This window comes from Rhamphochromis longiceps, linkage group LG23, assembly GCF_057381845.1.
Source record: "Rhamphochromis longiceps isolate RC_006_pf linkage group LG23, R_longiceps_female_GT1.1, whole genome shotgun sequence".
Classification (NCBI taxonomy): Eukaryota; Metazoa; Chordata; class Actinopteri; order Cichliformes; family Cichlidae; genus Rhamphochromis; species Rhamphochromis longiceps.
Genome location: NC_140578.1, coordinates 18,212,213 through 18,230,799, shown reverse-complemented (window position 1 = coordinate 18,230,799; position 18,587 = coordinate 18,212,213). Strand labels below are relative to the sequence as shown.

At 40.8% G+C, this 18,587-nt stretch overlaps 2 protein-coding genes across 2 annotated transcripts in view; both read right to left on the bottom strand.

Moving 5' to 3' along the window:
* Nucleotides 1–18,587, bottom strand: part of LOC146641577 (adhesion G protein-coupled receptor G7-like) — a gene marked incomplete at its 5' end in the record, with an annotated part of 77,098 nt that overhangs the window by 35,802 nt on the left and 22,709 nt on the right. The gene's annotated exons all lie outside the window — the stretch shown is intronic.
* LOC146641580 (uncharacterized) lies at nucleotides 13,431–17,932 on the bottom strand. Its single transcript, XM_085397981.1, has 5 exons — nucleotides 17,781–17,932; nucleotides 15,692–15,737; nucleotides 14,156–14,241; nucleotides 13,922–14,009; nucleotides 13,431–13,808 (listed from the first exon to the last, which is right to left on the bottom strand). The coding sequence occupies exons 1-5, from the start codon at nucleotides 17,930–17,932 to the stop codon at nucleotides 13,431–13,433; spliced, it is 750 nt and encodes a 249-aa protein (XP_085254107.1).

Here is an 18,587-nt window from a genome sequence, read left to right as displayed (position 1 = left end):
AGCTTGTTTTTATTTAAATATTTATTTCCCATAATAAGTTCATCCATTAAGCGGACGCGAATGGATGGATGAAGTTCAACAGGGTAGATGTACTTAAGGAACATGAGACCTTTTCAGATAAATAAAGGCAAATATTGCAAACTACACAAAAGGCAGCCGCTAAAGCGTTTAAGTTTCAAAATAGAACAAACGAAATAGACTAAATTGTCAATTCCACTTAGAAACAAAATATTAATTCTAAAAATAAATCTTAGTTTGTTTTACAGAAGAACAGACAAAACTGACTAACTTTTGTCAATATCAAATAAACTGAGAACTAAAAGGAAATTCTCAATCTCTCCTTGTTGTATAGCTTAGCTTTTCAAACAGTTTTAACAGTTACTTTAGTCTGACAAAAGCCGAATGACGAATTAGAGCTTCCAGTCAGAGACTGAGGCTACGTCCACGGGTATTTTTGAAAACGGAGATTTTCCGTTTTCGTTTTAAAAAAATAATCCCGTCCACACATAAAGGCAGAAATGAAGGAAAACGCTGCTGTGAACATGCCAAAGCAGCAGGTGGCGCTAGATTCCTAACCGTGCAGAAATGTTGGCCAATCAGAAGTCTAGAAGCCTCGGTGGGAAAAAGTAAACAAAGCTGGGGCATAGAAGCAGAACAGAGTCGTATGTGTGGATGGACAGTAACTGTGTGTATATGTAAGCATTTAAACACTGCAGAGAGTACAATTAACAGTAACAGTATTGTAGAAATTCATTTCACCGAAACAATAACGTGGAGCACAGTGTGACGCATGCACCAGTTTATTGTATTTCCAGACTTGTTTTCAGCACAATTTACAGTGCACGCTACTCTGTTTTTTTGTCAGACTTGAAATAGCCGAAATACCTTCACACTACGGAACTTCTGTGGCTCTTCCGTTCGACGCTCTCCGGCATTGGAACCATCATCCGTTTTCTCTTCGGTAACCTTCGGTCACGCTCGGTTGATTTTTCTAGTCGGCACACTCATTTCCTCCATTACCCAGGCGGTACGGTGGCTGGCTGCTTCCCAAACAAATAGTGATGGGTCGTTCGCGAACGAAATGGCTCTTAGAGCCGGCTCTTTGACGTGAACGACGCGAGCCGGCTCCTTATCGCGAGCCGTCACGTGGGTTTTTTTTTTTTTTTTTCTTTCTCTCAGCCTCTCTCTCGCACTTTTTTTCCGCTTCACTCTGCACGCGAGCCTTGTGCTTTACGCTGGGCAGAGGGAGGAGGGGCGGTAGTTACACTCAGTAGCACAGGAACAGAGCCAGAGAGAGAGAAAGAGAGGCAGGGACAACAACATTAGAAAGGTATCGTAATCATCCACAACTATTTTCGGTTGCAGATGATAAAGGATTGAGAAAGTTTATTCATGCAGGTCCATATGACAGAGAATATGCATGTTCTTTTAGTTTTCATATTATAATTTATATTTAATTGTGTTGTGGTTTGCAGTGTTTTGTGTTCTTTTCACTTTAAATTTGTAAAAGGAAAAAGCTGAAAATTTAAATAGTTAAAACTTGAAATGTGAATAGTTGATTTTTGTATTATATGATTTATTTATTACATTTTATGTGGAGTGAATAAATAAAAGTATATTTACGGTGGCCCCTAGAGACAAAGCACATACAAACTTCAAATCACGTACGAACTCTGAAGCATGTACAAACTCCAAAACACGTAAAAACACGTACAAACTCCGAAGCACGTAAAAACTCAGAAGCATATAAAAACTCAGAAGCACATAAAAACTCAAAACACGTACAAAAGAACAACAGAAGTGCTCCAGGATGCTGGGCGCAGTGTTGAGCCTTTGTTATCTTGTGGCTACACAAGCCAGCAAGTACCAACGACCGGATTTGGTGTGTGGTAATAACAGGTAAATGAACTTTTTTTTTAAATTATTTGAATATATATATGAGTGCCTGTGTATAAATACACAAACAATACACACATGCTTTCAATTGTGTAATTTAAGTGATCTAGTAGCTCTGCTTTGGAAGTTCAGTTCATGCTAGAAATGTGTTTTGGAGTTTGTACGTGTTTTGTCTCTAGGGGCCACCGCATATATTTATATATAAACATATATAAATAAAACCACTTGTTTTTACGTTAGTAATTCCTTTTGTGCATAATTTTATATTATTGTTAATAATAAATTAATTAAAGCAACAAAACAACCTGAAGAGCCGGTTCGGAGCCGAAAGAGCCGGCTCTTTTTAGTGAGCCGAACCTAAAGAGCCGGATCTCTAAAAAGAGCCGGAAATCCCATCACTACAAACAAATACACATGTGCGGCTTGGCACTTGTGCTGTACGTAACAAGTCACGCGACGTGACGCTGCGGCTGTGATTGGTTCGGCTCTGCGCTACGTAATTTGGATTGCTGACCTTTTTTTTTTTTTTTTTTTTTTTAAAGAGGACAAGAGCGGCGAGGTCTATCGCGATAGTTTAATTTCTCTATCGAGTAAAAGTTATATCGCCCAGCTCTACTTCATAGACAATGAGCTATCAGAATTAGTTTCGACTATGGAGCCTGAGTGTGTGAATAAAACACAGGAAACCAAAGTAGAGCTCAAAAATATATATATTATGTTTGTTTTGAGAAATGTATAGACAGATGTACAAAAAAAATATGCATATATATCACAAACAGAAATAATGTTGACAATACAAAACAGCTTATTAGGTTCCAAAAGGAGGTGGGATGAGGTGTAGTCCAGTATGAGATTTAGTTTAGTTACATGGACCTGTGATAGGTCATGTGTCATAGTTAAATTCAGTCCATAGGTTTACGATTCCTACCGCAACGTAGCGGTGGTCGGGTGGCTCGCCATCCCGCGCTGATCAGGGCTGATCGCGGGAGGAAAAAAAAAAAAAAAAAAAAAACCTGACCTAAACAAGGTCAAAAACATAAATTATCATTCACCGAAGAAAATGAAACAGCATTCTACTGCTGTGACAAAATAAATACATAAATCCATAAATAACAAAGACAAGTAATTAATACCATGTTTCATACACCAAACCATCTCTTATAATGAATTTCATTCAACATACTATTATAGAAAAACATTCTCATGGGTCCCATCAAAGTATATCAGCAATAAAGCTAATAAACATTATCCAAAGTTACTCAAGTATATTTACAAAACTCATTTAACCACAGGTGTTGCGCAACAGATTCAATAATCTCAATGGAATTTAACTCCATTCAAAATCTCATAGGCCGTTTTGGCATTTCACCAGAAAAGTAACAAAAACATCCAAAACTGACAAAACTACAAAAATCAAATCACTCGTTCAACTCTAGATACGTTAAGTCAACATTCGGCCATAATGGAATAAACAAAAACAACAATATTCAATAAATAAAACTAGTAATTGCACTTACTGTCGCTAGCCTAGCATTAGCTTACCGGCGTTTTAGGATGTTCGATCGGGGCTCCGCATTTTCATTAATTGTGACAAAACAAACAAATAACTCACCGTTGAGTCGATTGTGAGGTGGTGTAAAGATGAATGAATCGGCCGGGTTATTGCACGCTGTCAACTGGTCTGCAGTGTAAAATTTGTCGATATCTGACAAGTACATCAACCACAGGGACAACAGCAGCCAGAGGAGGGACATGCAGCTGATTGACCCGGAACTTATATAGGGTTCATTCCCGCCACAATAAAGGGACTGGCGGAAGTGGGGTCAGAAGTTACCGTGGTTACACTCAGGTCTTTTGGACTCTGTGGTGGCCTTAGCCATCTTTTACGGTGTGGTCTGCTGGGGTGGCAGCATCTCTGCTGGGGACAGGAAGAGACTGAACAGGCTGATCCGCAGGGCCAGCTCTGTTCTAGGATGTCCTCTGGACCCAGTGGAGATGGTGAGTGACAGGAGAATGGTGGTTAAGCTGTCATCCCTGTTGGACAACATCTCCCACCCCATGCAGGAAACACTGACAGCACTGAGCACCTCCTTCAGTGGCAGACTCCACAACAAAGACTTCGCAACTGACCAAACACACACATCCACATATGTGCAACAGCAATAACACTAAGTGCAATACTCTTTTTCTGACAATGTTGTACTTTACACAGTTGTATATAGCATTTGTATTCTATTTTATTCTGTTGTATATAGTGTTTTATTTTATTCTATTCTATTGTGTACAGTATCTTATTCTTATCCTATTCCAGTGTTTTTTCTCATTTTTGCTATGTAACTTTGCACTGTCCACTTTCTGCTGTGACAAAACAAATTTCCCACGTGTGGGAATAATAAAGGTTATCTTATCTTATCTGATTATCATAGAGAGATAACATTCAATAAACTAGTACTCAGTGGTTTGTAATGTTAGTTAGCAGCAAAAACATGCTGACCATGTTAGTGGTTTCACATAGTTTCATCAGCCATCAACACTAACTAATATATCTCTTCACTCTACAGCAGGAGAAGGAAAAATATAAATTATTTTAAATACATGCTGCAAGTGTTTTTATCTCCCATTCTCACCCCGAGACATAGTGATTGATTTCTCACTGAGCAAATCAGCTGATCACTGTTTAACCTTTCATTCTCAGTTTGTGTTTGGAGTTTACTGCTGTCTCCACAGCGCCCCCTGGTGTCCACAGTTTGTTGGTCATGACCCAATTGGTGTCCGTTTCCCACAGCTGAAGCTCACAGATTTATCAGGAACTTATAAACAGCAAACATGAAATTAGATGTCAGCTGTTGTTGTTAATTTATTATTAAAAGGCTGTTCTCTTTCCATTCTAGCTGAATGCAACATGTGGACATTAAAATCCATTACTTCAACCATGAAAACAGGCACACACACCAAGAACTAAACAGTTAAAAGAGTTTCAAATTTCAGATTTTGAAAGGATTGCCATAAAACAACAACTTAAGTCTGCATCTTTTTTATTTACATCATCTCATTGACTGGATTACTTCATATCAGAAGTGACAAAAAATGAAGCCCAAATATAAGTAAAGGACAGTGTCACATCGAGATACTTTTTCCCCTGCGGACATATTGATGGATGTTATGATTTCCAATTGTCTTCTGTAAGAAACTGTTATGTTTGTGGTGTGATACACATGTAATAACCTGTTATATAGTAACCTGTTTGGTTGTGTTCCTGCTGTTGCCTGGAAACTTTTACAGAGCTCAGAGGGAGAGGTCCCCCCTACATTTAGAACAACCAGGTAGAAAACTATAAAGTTTTTGAACCTCTAATTAAACTATGTTTATAACTGAATTATTCAGCTGCTGATTCAGGACAGTCTTCCTCGTTTACCTGAGCACAGAGGGGACACCTTGGTGTTCCCGTGCATCCTCAGCGCACTCCAGTGGATCACGCAAGGCAGGGACTCTGTGCTGGCCGACCTGGCCAAGTCGACATTGCCGGTTAAACAGAGTGTCACGGCCAAAGCTGCTCCCCTCCGTGAGGCCGCCGAGATCCACGTCCTCATCACCGGAAGCCTCCACCTGGTGAGCGGAGCACTCAAACACCTGGACCCAGCAAACATCTCTTATATTAGTCCATGTTTTATCCTTTGAATCCGCTCTTGCATTATTAAACTCAAAAAGTAGCGTGCATCAGGGGTGGGCATGGCCAAAACAACAAACAAAACATTCTAGTCATGAAATGGAACTGACTTACCTGTAATCAGAAACCCAAAAGAAAATACAGGCCTCTTACCTGTCTCTCTAACCTAAACGGGAGAAAAAGGTTCTAAAAGAAAACTGAAATCCCACCCCTACAGCTACTAGATCAACAAAAAAGGTCTGTTCACACTATTTACAATATATACAATGCAGCCAAGCTCTTCTCATCACAGAAACACATTCACACAGCACACTACAAGGCACAGGGCTAAATGCACAGCTCGTTTGAAGCAGGATGTAGGCGGGGCTGCCAGTCTGGACGGGCCACAATAAGGCCCGTCCACATTCTCAAGTACGCGAGTCTGGACTAGCCAAGAATGCACGGGAGTACGGACTTGCCAAGGACGCGAGCACGGACTCGCAATTTGTACAATTGGAACACCAGCGTACTTGATGATGTCGCAGGTCCGGAGTTCCCCCCCCCCCGTCTAATTTAACTGTGATTAATATATTATGAAGCTTAACTTTAATCTCAGCCAAACCAATTTACTCAGGAACAAAGGAAACACTGAAATAAACCAAGAATTAACATTTAGAAGTGATCTAAGTGACTTATATATCATGTTTAACCTCAGTTGCGAAATCTCAGTTAATAAAACTAGTGTACATGTATGCCTTAATAAAAAGAAACAGGTGAGATGTTAGAACACCTTTATTTTTATTTTAGTGAACACTCAAAAATTACAATAGACAGCTGCTGGGGTTTGGAAGAGAACTGAACACATATTTAAAATATAATCTGATTATTTTGAAGCAGCCTTCAAAATCTCCACGTATTAACATTATTAATGCTGTTTTTGTTCCAGGTGAAAATCTTTCCTCCTGAATTGAAATATATCTCAGCCAAAATGATTTACTCAGGAAAAAATAAAACACTGAAATAAACCAAAAATTAACATTTCGAAGTTACCTAAGAGACTTGTATATCATTTTATCCTGAGCAGCAAAAGACAGCGGGGGGATTGACAACGATGTGCCGGGAGTCTGCTGTTGTCACCGGCTAATCCTCGACCTCCCAGTCTGCTATGGAGCTGGTGGGTAACAGACGTCTCAGAAAATGTCGGAGCACGTTTGGAAATATATGATATCTTGATAAATCGAGCAGATGTTTGAAGTTTACACAGCTACATTCTCGCTTGAAAATAACTTAAAAGTTTATTTTGTGACCCAGAAAGAGTAATATTTAAAAGTTTTTAGCCACGCTCGTCCACCATTGCCGCGTTTGAGTTTTGGGCGAAATGCATTCTGCGATATTTAGCTGTACCAAGTCCACACAAGTCACTACCAATGCATGTTCGATAAAACAGCGTTCTTGGCTTGATGCGCACTTTGAATTGTAACAGTACTTGGTCTCCGACTGATGACGTATCACGAGTACACGAGAACGCAAGTACGCATAAGTACGCATAAGTACGCATATTGAGACAGGCCTTCAGGCTGTGTCCCAATCCAGTGACCGCACACTTTGGAGTACGCGCAGTTCGCATACTATGTACGGTGTGTACTAGGAAGTACAAGAAGTGCAGAAGTGAGAGGCTTGTGAAATAGGACGGTCTACCCTTCAAATTTGCGTCACCAGCTGTACCTTCCCATATCACTCCTCCCGATCAGCAAAATGGATACAGACCACATCCTTGCGTGTGTAATTTCTCTGCTAATGGAAGAGCTCCAACAACCCACCCGTCACAGACGACTGATTCTGTTGCAACTACGAGACAACCACGTTCAGGTACAGTGATAAATACATGTCGACATTTCTCCCCCCTCAGATATTTGACGTGTGTACCTGTGTACTAGCGTAACACCCTGATATATACCACTGAAGATGTGAGTCCCAGATAGGAGTGTTTGCACCCGTAGCCTGCACACTGAAGCAGTACATCCTAGGACATTCTACAAAAGTGCAATTAACAAAAAACCCAAATACTGTTTCCACAAGTACAGTGTCCATTGTCTGCTAAAAGAAGAACAGCAACAGTCAGAATAATGACAAGAATAAAACAATGTCTGTCATTTCCTGTATTTGCCTTCACCAGACCAGACCCCTGTTCTGCAGAATTAACCTGAGTGTCCCAGTCCTGGACAGATTCTTCAATAATGAGGACACCAGGCCTGATTTTCGCCTCAGCAGGGAGTCTGTGAGAGCACTGATGAATCAACTTAACCAGGTTTGGAGACATGGTTGGGATGCCCCGATTGAGGCCCTTGTGTTCCTTTTCTGGCTGGCAAGTGTAGCATCCTACAGGGTCGTGTCCAGGGTGTTTGTAATACCCTGTTCCACTGTTCACCGCATTGTGCACACGGTCACAGAGGAGGTGTGGCCACTCGCCACCAGGTCATCCACCTCCCTCGGACCCCAGAAGACCTAGATGCCATGTCCAATGGGTTTGCACAGCTGGCAGGACACAGAGCCTTTGTGAAAGCTGCTGGTGCAATTGACTGCTGCCAAGTCTGCATCAAGCCTCCCAGTGGCCCTGATGGTCAGTGCTACAGGAACAGGAAGTTGTTCCCGTCTATAATCCTGCAGACGGTATATAACCATCAGGGTCGCTTTGTCAATACACATGTGGGCTGGCCGGGGTAAATGCATGACTCCAGGGTCCTCTGCAGCAGCCCACTGTACCGACAGGTCTGTAACCCTCCCCCAGGGCATTTCATCCTTGCAGATGGAGGGTACCCATGTTTCCAACATCCACTCCCCCTCATCACCCCCTACAAGAGGCCAGTCCACGGTGTGGGAGCCCAGCGCTTCAACGCACATCATTCCAGGGCATGCTCTGTCATAGAGCGTGCTTTTGGAATGATGAAGACGAGGTTCCGTGTCATCTTTCTGCAAGCGCTGGACCTTTGTGCCACATGTACGTCAGTCTAATACAATCATCATTGTTGTTTGTCGAATCATAATGGTAACTGTAGTGTGTAATCTGGCATGTACACTGTGCTTACAAGACAAAACATATGTTGCAGGTCATAACAGCATGTGCCATTTGCATAATATCTGCATTGGTGCTGGTGACATTGTGGCCCCAGATGAGGAGCCCGAGGATGATACCAAAGATGAGGGGGAGACTGGTTTGGAGGCAGTCAGTGGTGCACACTGGCGGGACCAATTCAATTCAATTCAATTCAATTCAATTCAATTTTATTTATATAGTGCCAAATCACAACAAAAGTCGCCTCAAGGCACTTTATATTGTACAGTAGATACAGAGAAAAGCCCAACAATCATATGAACCCCTATGAGCAAGCACTTTGGCAACAGTGGGAAGGAAAAACTCCCTTTTAACAGGAAGAAACCTCCGGCAGAACCAGGTTCAGGGAGGGGCGGCCATCTGCTGCGACCGGTTGGGGTGAGAGAAGGAAAACAGGGTAAAAGACATGCTGTGGAAGAGAGACAAAGATTAATAACAGGTATGATTCAGTGCAGAGAGGTCTATTAACACATAGTGAGTGAGAAAGGTGACTGGAAAGGAAAAACTCAATGCATAATGGGAATCCCCGGCAGCCTATGTCTATTGCAGCATAACTAAGGGAGGATTCAGGGTCACCTGGTCCAGCCCTAACTATATGCTTTAGCAAAAAGGAAAGTTTTAAGCCTAATCTTGAAAGTAGAGATAGTGTCTGTCTCCCGAATCCAAACTGGAAGCTGGTTCCACAGAAGAGGGGCCTGAAAACGGAAGGCTCTCCCTCCCATTCTACTTTTAAATACTCTAGGAACAACAAGTAGGCCTGCAGAGCGAGAGCGAAGTGCTCTAATAGGGTGATATGGTACTACAAGGTCATTAAGATAAGATGGGGCCTGATTATTTAAGACCTTGTATGTGAGGAGCAGGATTTTGAATTCAATTCTGGATTTAACAGGAAGCCAATGAAGGGAAGCCAAAACAGGAGAAATATGCTCTCTCTTTCTAGTCCCTGTCAGTACTCTTGCTGCAGCATTTTGGATTAGCTGAAGGCTTTTCAGCGAGTTGTTTGGACATCCTGATAATAATGAATTACAGTAGTCCAGCCTGGAAGTAATAAATGCATGAACTAGTTTTTCAGCGTCACTGTGAGACAGGATATTTCTAACTTTAGAGACGTTGTGCAAGTGGAAGAAAGCAGTCTTACATATTTGTTTAATATGTGCGTTGAAGGACATGTCCTGGTCAAAAATGACTCCAAGGTTCCTCACAGTGTTACTGGAGGCCAAGGTAATGCCATCCAGAGTAAGAATCTGGTTAGACACCATATTTCTAAGATTTTCAGGGCCGAGTACAATAACCTCAGTTTTATCTGAATTAAAAAGCAGAAAGTTAGCGGCCATCCAGGTCTTTATGTCTTTAAGACATTCCTGCAGTTTAACTAATTGGTGTGTGTTATCAGGCTTCATGGATAGAGCTGTGTGTCATATGCATAGCAGTGAACATGAATGCTATGTCTTCTAATGATACTGCCTAGGGAAGCATGTATAGTGTAAACAGAATTGGTCCTAGCACCGAACCCTGTGGAACTCCATAATTAACCTCAGTGTGTGAAGAGGACGCTCCATTTACATGCACAAATTGGAGTCTATTAGATAGATATGATAGCTACAAACCACTGCAGTGCAGTACCTGTAACACCTACAGCATGTTCTAATCGCTCTAATAGGATATTATGGTCAACAGTATCGAATACTGCACTAAGGTCTAGCAGGACAAGCACAGAGATGAGTCCACTGTCAGAGGCCATAAGAAGATCATTTGTAACCTTCACTAAAGCTGTTTCTGTGCTGTGATGAGCTCTGAAACCTGACTGAAACTCTTCAAATAAACCATTCCTTTGCAGATGATCTGTTTGCTGTTTGACAACTACTCTTTCAAGGATTTTTGATATGAAAGGAAGGTTGGAGATTGGCCTATAATTAGCTAAGACTGCTGGGTATGGAGATGGCTTTTTGAGTAAAGGTTTAAATACAGTCACCTTGAAGGCCTGTGGTACATAGCCGATTATTAGAGATATGGCAGGACTTCTTTGAGCAGTTTTGTAGGAATGGGGTCTAAAAGACACGTTGATGGTTTGGAGGAAGTAATTATTGAAGTTAACTCAGAAAGATCAATTGGAGAAAAAGAGTCTAACTTAACATCAATGGTACTAAGAGTAGCTGTAGATAATATTACATCTGTTGGATGATTATTGGTAATTTTTTCTCTAATGATTAACATTTTATTTGTGAAGAAGTTCATGAAGTCATTACTAGTTAACGTTAAAGGGATGGTTGGCTCGATAGAGCTCTGACTTTTTGTCAGCCCGGCTACAGTGCTGAAGAGAAACCTGGGGTTGTTCTTATTTTCTTCAACCAGTGACAAATAGTAAGATGTTCTGGCTTTGCAGAGGGCTTTCTTATAAAGCAGCAAACTATTTCTCCAGGCTAAATGATGATCCTCTAAATTTGTGACATGCCATTTCCTCTCCAGCTTAGGAGTCATCTGCTTTAGGCTACTTGTTTGAGAATTATACCACGGAGTCAGGTACTTCTGATTAGAGACCTTAGTTTTCACATGAACTACAGTATCCAGAGTCGTACGTAGTGAGGAGGTAAAATTATTAACAAGATAATTGACCTCTGATGGGGTAGTGTTCAGATAGCTGCTCTGCTCTATAAGTATTGAAGATGCTTATCCACCAGTATGTGAATGTGAGAGTGAATGAATAGTGGAATTGTACAGCGCTTTGAGGGCCCCGAAAAGCGCTATATAAATGCAATCCATTATTATTAAGATGATTACAGTGGGTGGATTATATTCTTAAACTTAGTTACAGCGCTTTCAGAAAGACATCTACTGTGATAAAGTCTACTCTCCACTGCTGTGTAATCAATTATTGTAAATGTAATCAGGAAATGATCAGACAGGAGAGGGTTTTCAGGAAACACTGTTAAATGTTCAGTTTCTATGCCATATGTTAAAACAAGATCTAGAGTGTGATTAAAGTGGTGGGTGGGTTCTTTTACATTTTGAGAGAAACCAATTGAGTCTAATAACAGATTAAATGCCATGTTGAGGCTGTCATTTTTAGCATCTACATGGATGTTAAAATCACCCACAATAATTATTTTATCTGAGCTGAGAAGTAAATCAGAAAAAAAGTCTGAGAAATCAGACAGAAACTCTGTGTAATGCCCAGGTGGACGATATATGATAACAAGTAAGACTGGTTTCTGAGTTTTACAGCTGGGGTGGACAAGACTAAGCATCGGGCTTTCAAATGAATTAAAAGTCTGTCTTGGTCTTTCGTTGATTAATAGGCTGGTGTGAAAAATTGCTGCCACACCGCCCCCTCGGCCTGTGCTTCGAGATTTCTGGTAGTTAGAATGACTCGGGGGTGTTGATTCATCTAAACTAACATAATCATCCTGCTGCAACCAGGTTTCTGTAAGGCAGAGTAAATCGATTTGTTGATCAATTATTAAGTCATGTACTAACAGAGACTTGGAGGAAAGAGACCTAATATTTAATAATCCACATTTCACTGTTTTACTCTTTGGTTCAGATGTGGATACTGTATTGTTCTTTCTTTGTAATTGTTTATGTTTAAGTTGTTTGTTGCTGGTTTTTAGTTTGTTTTTTGTCTTTTTGGGAGCTGACACAGTCTCTATGGAGATGGGTTTTCTGGGGGGGTAGCAGAAGGAGAGAAGCTGCAGAGAGGCGTGTAAGACTGCAACTCTGCTTCCTGGTCCCAACTCTGGATAGTCATATTTTGGGGGGTTTAATAAATTTGTCCATATTTCTAGAAATGAGAGCTGCTCCATCCAAAGTGGGATGGATGCCGTCTCTCTTAACAAGACCAGGTTTCCTCCAGAAGGTTTGCCAATTATCTATGAAGCCCACATCGTTTCTGGGACACCACTCAGACAGCCAGCAATTTAAGGAGAACATGCGGCTAAACATGTCACTCCTGGTCTGATTGGGGAGGAGACCAGAGAAAACTACAGAGTCCGACATTGTTTTGGAAAAGTTACACACCGATTCAGTATTGATTTTAGTGACCTCCTCCCGTGTAACCGGGTGTCATTACTGCCGACGTGAATTATGATTTTACTGAATTTACGTTTACCCTTAGCCAGCAGTTTTAAATTTCCTTCAACGTCGCCTGCTCTGGCCCCTGGAAGACAAATGACTATGGTTGCCGGTGTCTCTAGCTTCACATGTCTGAGAACAAAATCACCAATTACCAGAGTTTGACCCCCAGCGGGTGTGTCGCCGAGTGGGGGAAAACAGTTAGACACATGAACGGGATTGTGGTGTACCTGGGGCTTCTGTTTAAGACTATGCTTCCTCCTCACCGTCACCCAGCCGCCCTCTTTCCCCAGCTGCTTGGGGTCTGCCGGGGAACAGCTAGCGGGGCCTACGCTATCTTCGGCTGCAACAGCACTTCAGCAGCACTGCCCGAGACTCCCTGCTCAGCCAAATGTCAGGCCTGGTTAACAATGCCTGTGCATACTGGGACACTCAGGTTAATCCTGGACCACAATGGGCATTTCATTACCAATAATCCTGTTGTGTTTTTCGTTGTACTGTTGTTATTTTCGCAGTTTGGCAAATGCAATAGGTCAGGCCCTCAGAAATTGTTTTATGGAGTTCGTTACAAACATGCAAATACAGTTGGGATGTTACGAATGTCTTTATTTACATAACTTAAATCATCTTGTTTGTACACAACAAAGGTTGGGACGCCAACATAAATAAAGTATGCAAATATGTACATTAGATGTCTGTGAACACGACTCAATCCTTTTTCTGCTCGACATGCTTCTCAAGGACACCTAGCAGCCCGTCCATCCTCTCGGCTCTCTGTTCCTCCATTTGACGTTGCTGTGCCATGTCCTCTTTTATTAGAGCAATGAGTTCATCCTCCCCGTCCCTCTTTCTTTTCGCCACTCGTGCCTCCAGCGGCTCCTCATCCTCCTGCTCTTCCTGGTGAGGAAGTGGGTTGCCCACTACTGCACTGGGCCCTGGTGTGTCCTCCTGGATGGAGGAAATTAGGACTGGAGGCCTGGTAGAGGGCCTCTGTCCTAACACCTCATCCATGGGTCCAAACCAGGGCCATGTTGCAGCAGTGGGCTTCCCACTTGCACTATTGCCTGTCGCTGGATACTTGCACTCCTAAAGGCAGAGTACATCAAAAGTGGCAGTTGGCAAAAACAGCTACAGTACAGGTTTACATAGATGACTTCGCAGTATTCCGTGTGGAGATACATCTGTCAATACCACTGTACATTGTATTTCCTTTTTAGATTCTCCCATTTTCGTTTGGCCTGCACAGGGGAGATTTTCCCTACCAGGTCCATCTTCTCCACGATTGCTCTGACAGACGAAATATGATAGAACATGAAAATAAGGTTATTCCCTGAATGGCATCCACAGCAAAATGTACTAGATTAGGACCGCAGGGCAGACAGTTCACTCTCCCTTGTGCCTCACTGATTGGAAACCTCATACTGTTGCTGTACCTCCAACCCACTGCGGCTGAGTGTTTTGCACCGGTGAACAGGTGCTCATTTTCACGGCGGAGTCGAATGAGTTTGGCCGTCTGCTCCTTGCCGTTGGAATGCAGCAAGACATTGGATTACATTCCTGACCATCTTGCACTTCTGTTTTATCAGTTCCCTATTTTCCGTATGTTCAGCATATTCAGCTGTGTGGGACATACAAACTGAAATGTCAGGTAAAACGATTTATTGTGGGACAGGGGCAGCACTAACTGAGGCCAAACATTTACTTTTTAAGGTTCTAAGTTAAGGTCAGGGGGTTCTCTATCATATTTGACATGGATGGTGTGACAACCTTTGCAAATATGTGATGTCTTGGTGGCTCACGCAGATATTTGGTGTGTACACAGCTACATTCCTGCCTGGAATATGTTGACATTTCAGTTTGTGGCCAGGGAAGGGTAATATTGGTACAATTGATTACACTTGTAGTGGTGATACTTCTATTCATACTGCCTTCTGTCTGGAAAATGATTCACAGATTTGCGGGACTGTGCATTTACGATAATGTGGTTCCAACAGGTGTCACAAGATTCATCTTGGCATTTACTATTCACCAAAGCGTGCGGTCGCTGGATTGGGACACAGCCTCACTCTTCCACTAATGGTCAGTCTCCATCTGGAACTTAAACAAGCACAAAATCAAAATCAAATCAATTTATTTATATAGCACTTTTCACAGGATAAAAACCACAAAGTGCTTCACAGTAATATAAAACAGAAATACATAAAATACATAAATAATAAAACACACAGCACAAATCTAATTAAAAGCCAATCTAAATAAATGAGTCTTAAGCTGCTTTTTAAAAGAATAAATACAATCAAGGCAACGTAATGATGGAGGGAGAGCATTCCACAACCTGGGGGCCACCGCTCTAAAAGATCTATCACCTCTGGTTTTAAAATATGTTCGAGGGACTACCAACAGCCTTTGATTAGATGATCTCAGGCTGCGAGAGGGAGCGTGGGGTTCTAAAAGATCAGAAATGTAAGCAGGGGCATCACAATTCAAAGCTTTAAAAGTCAGTACCAAGATTTTAAAATGAATTCTGAAATGTACTGGAAGCCAGTGTAATGAACGTAACACTGGTGTAATGTGCTCTCTTTTTCGCGTCTTAGTTAAAAGCCTTGCAGCAGCATTCTGGACTAACTGGACACGGTCAAGATTCCTTTTGCTCAAACAAAGAAAAAGGTTGTTACAATAATCTAAGCGAGATGAAATAAAAGCATGAATAACCATTTCCAACTCAGATTTAGACAGCAAAGTTCGCAGTTTGGAGATGTTTCTTAGCAAACAAGACAGAGAACAAACAACGCCACCCTCAGGTGTGGCGAGCAAAAGCAACACACAAAATCATGACCTGGGTCATAACACTTTCTTTGAAATCAGAGCAAAGCTTCAACACCTTCTCTATTTAAGACATTGTGGTGGGTCTGTGGCGCAGCTGTGGGGAGGCAGAGCTCATCACACTTCCCCTGCATTTAAGTCTGTACTGGGTCCTGACTGAAGTTGGTGTATGTGTGGCTGGCAGCTGGAACGCTGCAGCCAAGAATAAAAGTGTTACAAAAGTGGTCATGTCTGACATGCATCGTCTACAGACATCTACTGGAAACTGTGGATAGAGGAAACCCTTGCCCCTGGTGACTGGGACTCTCACAACTAGTGATGGTATGATAAATGCCTGTGAATTTTTTTTCCCACCAAAAGGTAAATCATACAATGCACGATGTACTGACATCCACTGATCATTTGATATACAGCAGTACTGCTGTGATATGTAAACGTATAAATGTAGCGATTGCAAAATACCCATATGAGGTTCTGTATATATCGTGTCACACTTAAATGTTTCAGATCATCAAAAAATTTAATATTAAACAAAAATAACACAAGTAAACAAAAATCCAGTTTTTAAATGAAGGCATTTATTATTAAGGGCCCTGTATGAAAAAGTGATTGCCCCCTAAACCTAATAACTAGTTGCACCTAATAACTGGTTTTAGAAGCAATAACTGCAATCAAGCATTTGCAATAACTGGCAATGTGTCTTACAGCACCGTGGAGGAATTATTTAAATAAAGTTTTTAGTAATAACTTTAGAAGATTTAGAAATAATTCAGACCTTTTAAAATAAGAATATATAATGCAAAAAAGAATATTTCTGCCATTTCCATTACAGAACACTGAAAAACCTGTTTATGCCAGTGAACTGTTAAATCATGAAGACCACATTAGAGTATAAGAAAGAAAATAAAAAAGACAGCAAACAAAATAACACAAAAAATTATTTAAAGTGGAAATCAGTTTTTAAAGACAACTATGTTCTCCAATTAAGTGTCATTTTTCTGTCACAAAGTTGTTCAATACAAAAATCATATCAAAAACTTCACATTTCATATTAAACCACAAGCTGTTGGATTAGTAGACAACATAACGAAATAACAATACGCCACTAAAGACAAATCTTTTAAAATTAAAATGACAAATTAAAGGCTCAAAACTTCGAGTAGAAATGCAGATTGGCTCCTTTCAAAGTGTTGATAATACTTTTTAGGCTGCAAATCTGAAATTAGTGGACAGCTAAATGTTTTCAGACACAAGCCAAAGCTTAAAATACAAATAACTGTAATTCATTAAAGAAAAAAGTGCAATTTTAAAATTAAAAGGTGTGACATTTCCAACATTTCAAAAGCTTCCAGTACAATTTAAATGATGATAAACATTATTCTCTGGTAAAATAAAACGTTTATCATTCAGCTCTGCTGTGAACTTTGAAGTCAAAACAAACTAACTGTCACCACCTGGAGGCAGCAATGATCACTGCTTTGTCCAGCTGGGTCACCAGTTTTTAAAAAGACACATTCACCATCATTAATCACTTCAGATCAGTATGAAGAGCTGCTTGGACACCAGCGCAGCACCTTGAATTCATAATGAATACAGAAACAAGAGTTTCTGCTGGACATAAATAACAGCACAAAAACAAACACTAAAAATAACAGTGCATCAGTATTGTACAAAAAGCATGAACAAACCTCAGCACATTTTCAGAGCCTTCAATTTTTGTATTTCTAATTTATAGGTGGAAAGTAAAGAATTGGATAAAATATGAACTTTACCACCTGACAACAAATATTTATTTATGTTGCCTATTTATGTGATGAACAAAACATTGTCTTTTATACAAGATACAGTGAACTTATAGATAGCTGTGAAGGAAAAATGCCAACTTAGGATCATAATTTTGGATAGAAAGTGCGTAGAAGAGCAGTCTTTATAATCTATGTCATCTCTGTCGTCTTTCATGTAGAGAACGAGAGACTGTCAAAGCAGTCAGGAAATCCAACCGCTTCTTCCTCTGATGGCAGAACAGCATGTTGGAAATTCTGGGAAATGCAGTTCAGTCAGTCAAAAATACACTTAAAAAATCAGAAGCTCATCCAGGAGACTTCAGCAATATTCCCAGCTATTAGCTTACACTGAAAAATATGAATTTTCATTGTGATGTATGCATGTAATCCTTGTCAACATGACAAGTTTTTACTGCAAGAGGCTTTTTTGTAAGTCCTCCTCAGGTCCTACAGGGTTTTGCTGGTGGTCATTTCGATGTCACTCAGATCCCTGTAGGTCTCCGATTGGCTCATATTCCAGGTATTCCACTTCTTCCACAGATTGTACTTTGTGTTGTTCAGAGGGATGTTGATTGAGGAAATGTACTGCATGGACCGTGACATGGAGGCTCTGAAGGCCCGTGTTCGAGCTGTGAAGAGGAGGAAAATTTGTAAACCCTAAAAAACAGAAAGGGAAGATGATGGTTACTCTCTTTATTTTTGTAAGTAATGTCATGTTTGATGACATGTTTGACAAATTATTCTTTATAGTTATTAGTAAAGTACCTGAAATTATTTTGCAAGATTTTTCTTATTACTTTGTAAATTCTTGTGTGTTGTGTTTGAATCCTGCAGCTTATCACACATTTGAATTCCATGTGTGAAAACTGCAAATGTCCAGCATTGCACCCCTGATGATCCACCAGGACAAACTCAGCAGTGTGTGAGGAAGAGCCAGCAGCAGCTGACAGATGGAGAGAATAGACAGACTGTTCCCTGTTTGTGAAGGACTGCTAGGAAAGTTTAAAATAACTAATTGTCTGTCCTGAATCAGTCTTATTAGGTAATGATAAAATAATTTTATCATTCAAATGTTTTCAGTGTGGGGGAAAGTACTCAGGGTCTTCAAGTTACACACTATGAAAGGCAGCAACAAGTTTAATATTCAGAAACCTAAAGTATGTATCAGCAGCAGAATGGACCTAAAAAAAAATGTTTGTTTCAGTTCTATGAAGCTTTGAGTATTTTGGATTAGTAGCACTGCTGTGTTTGTTGCATC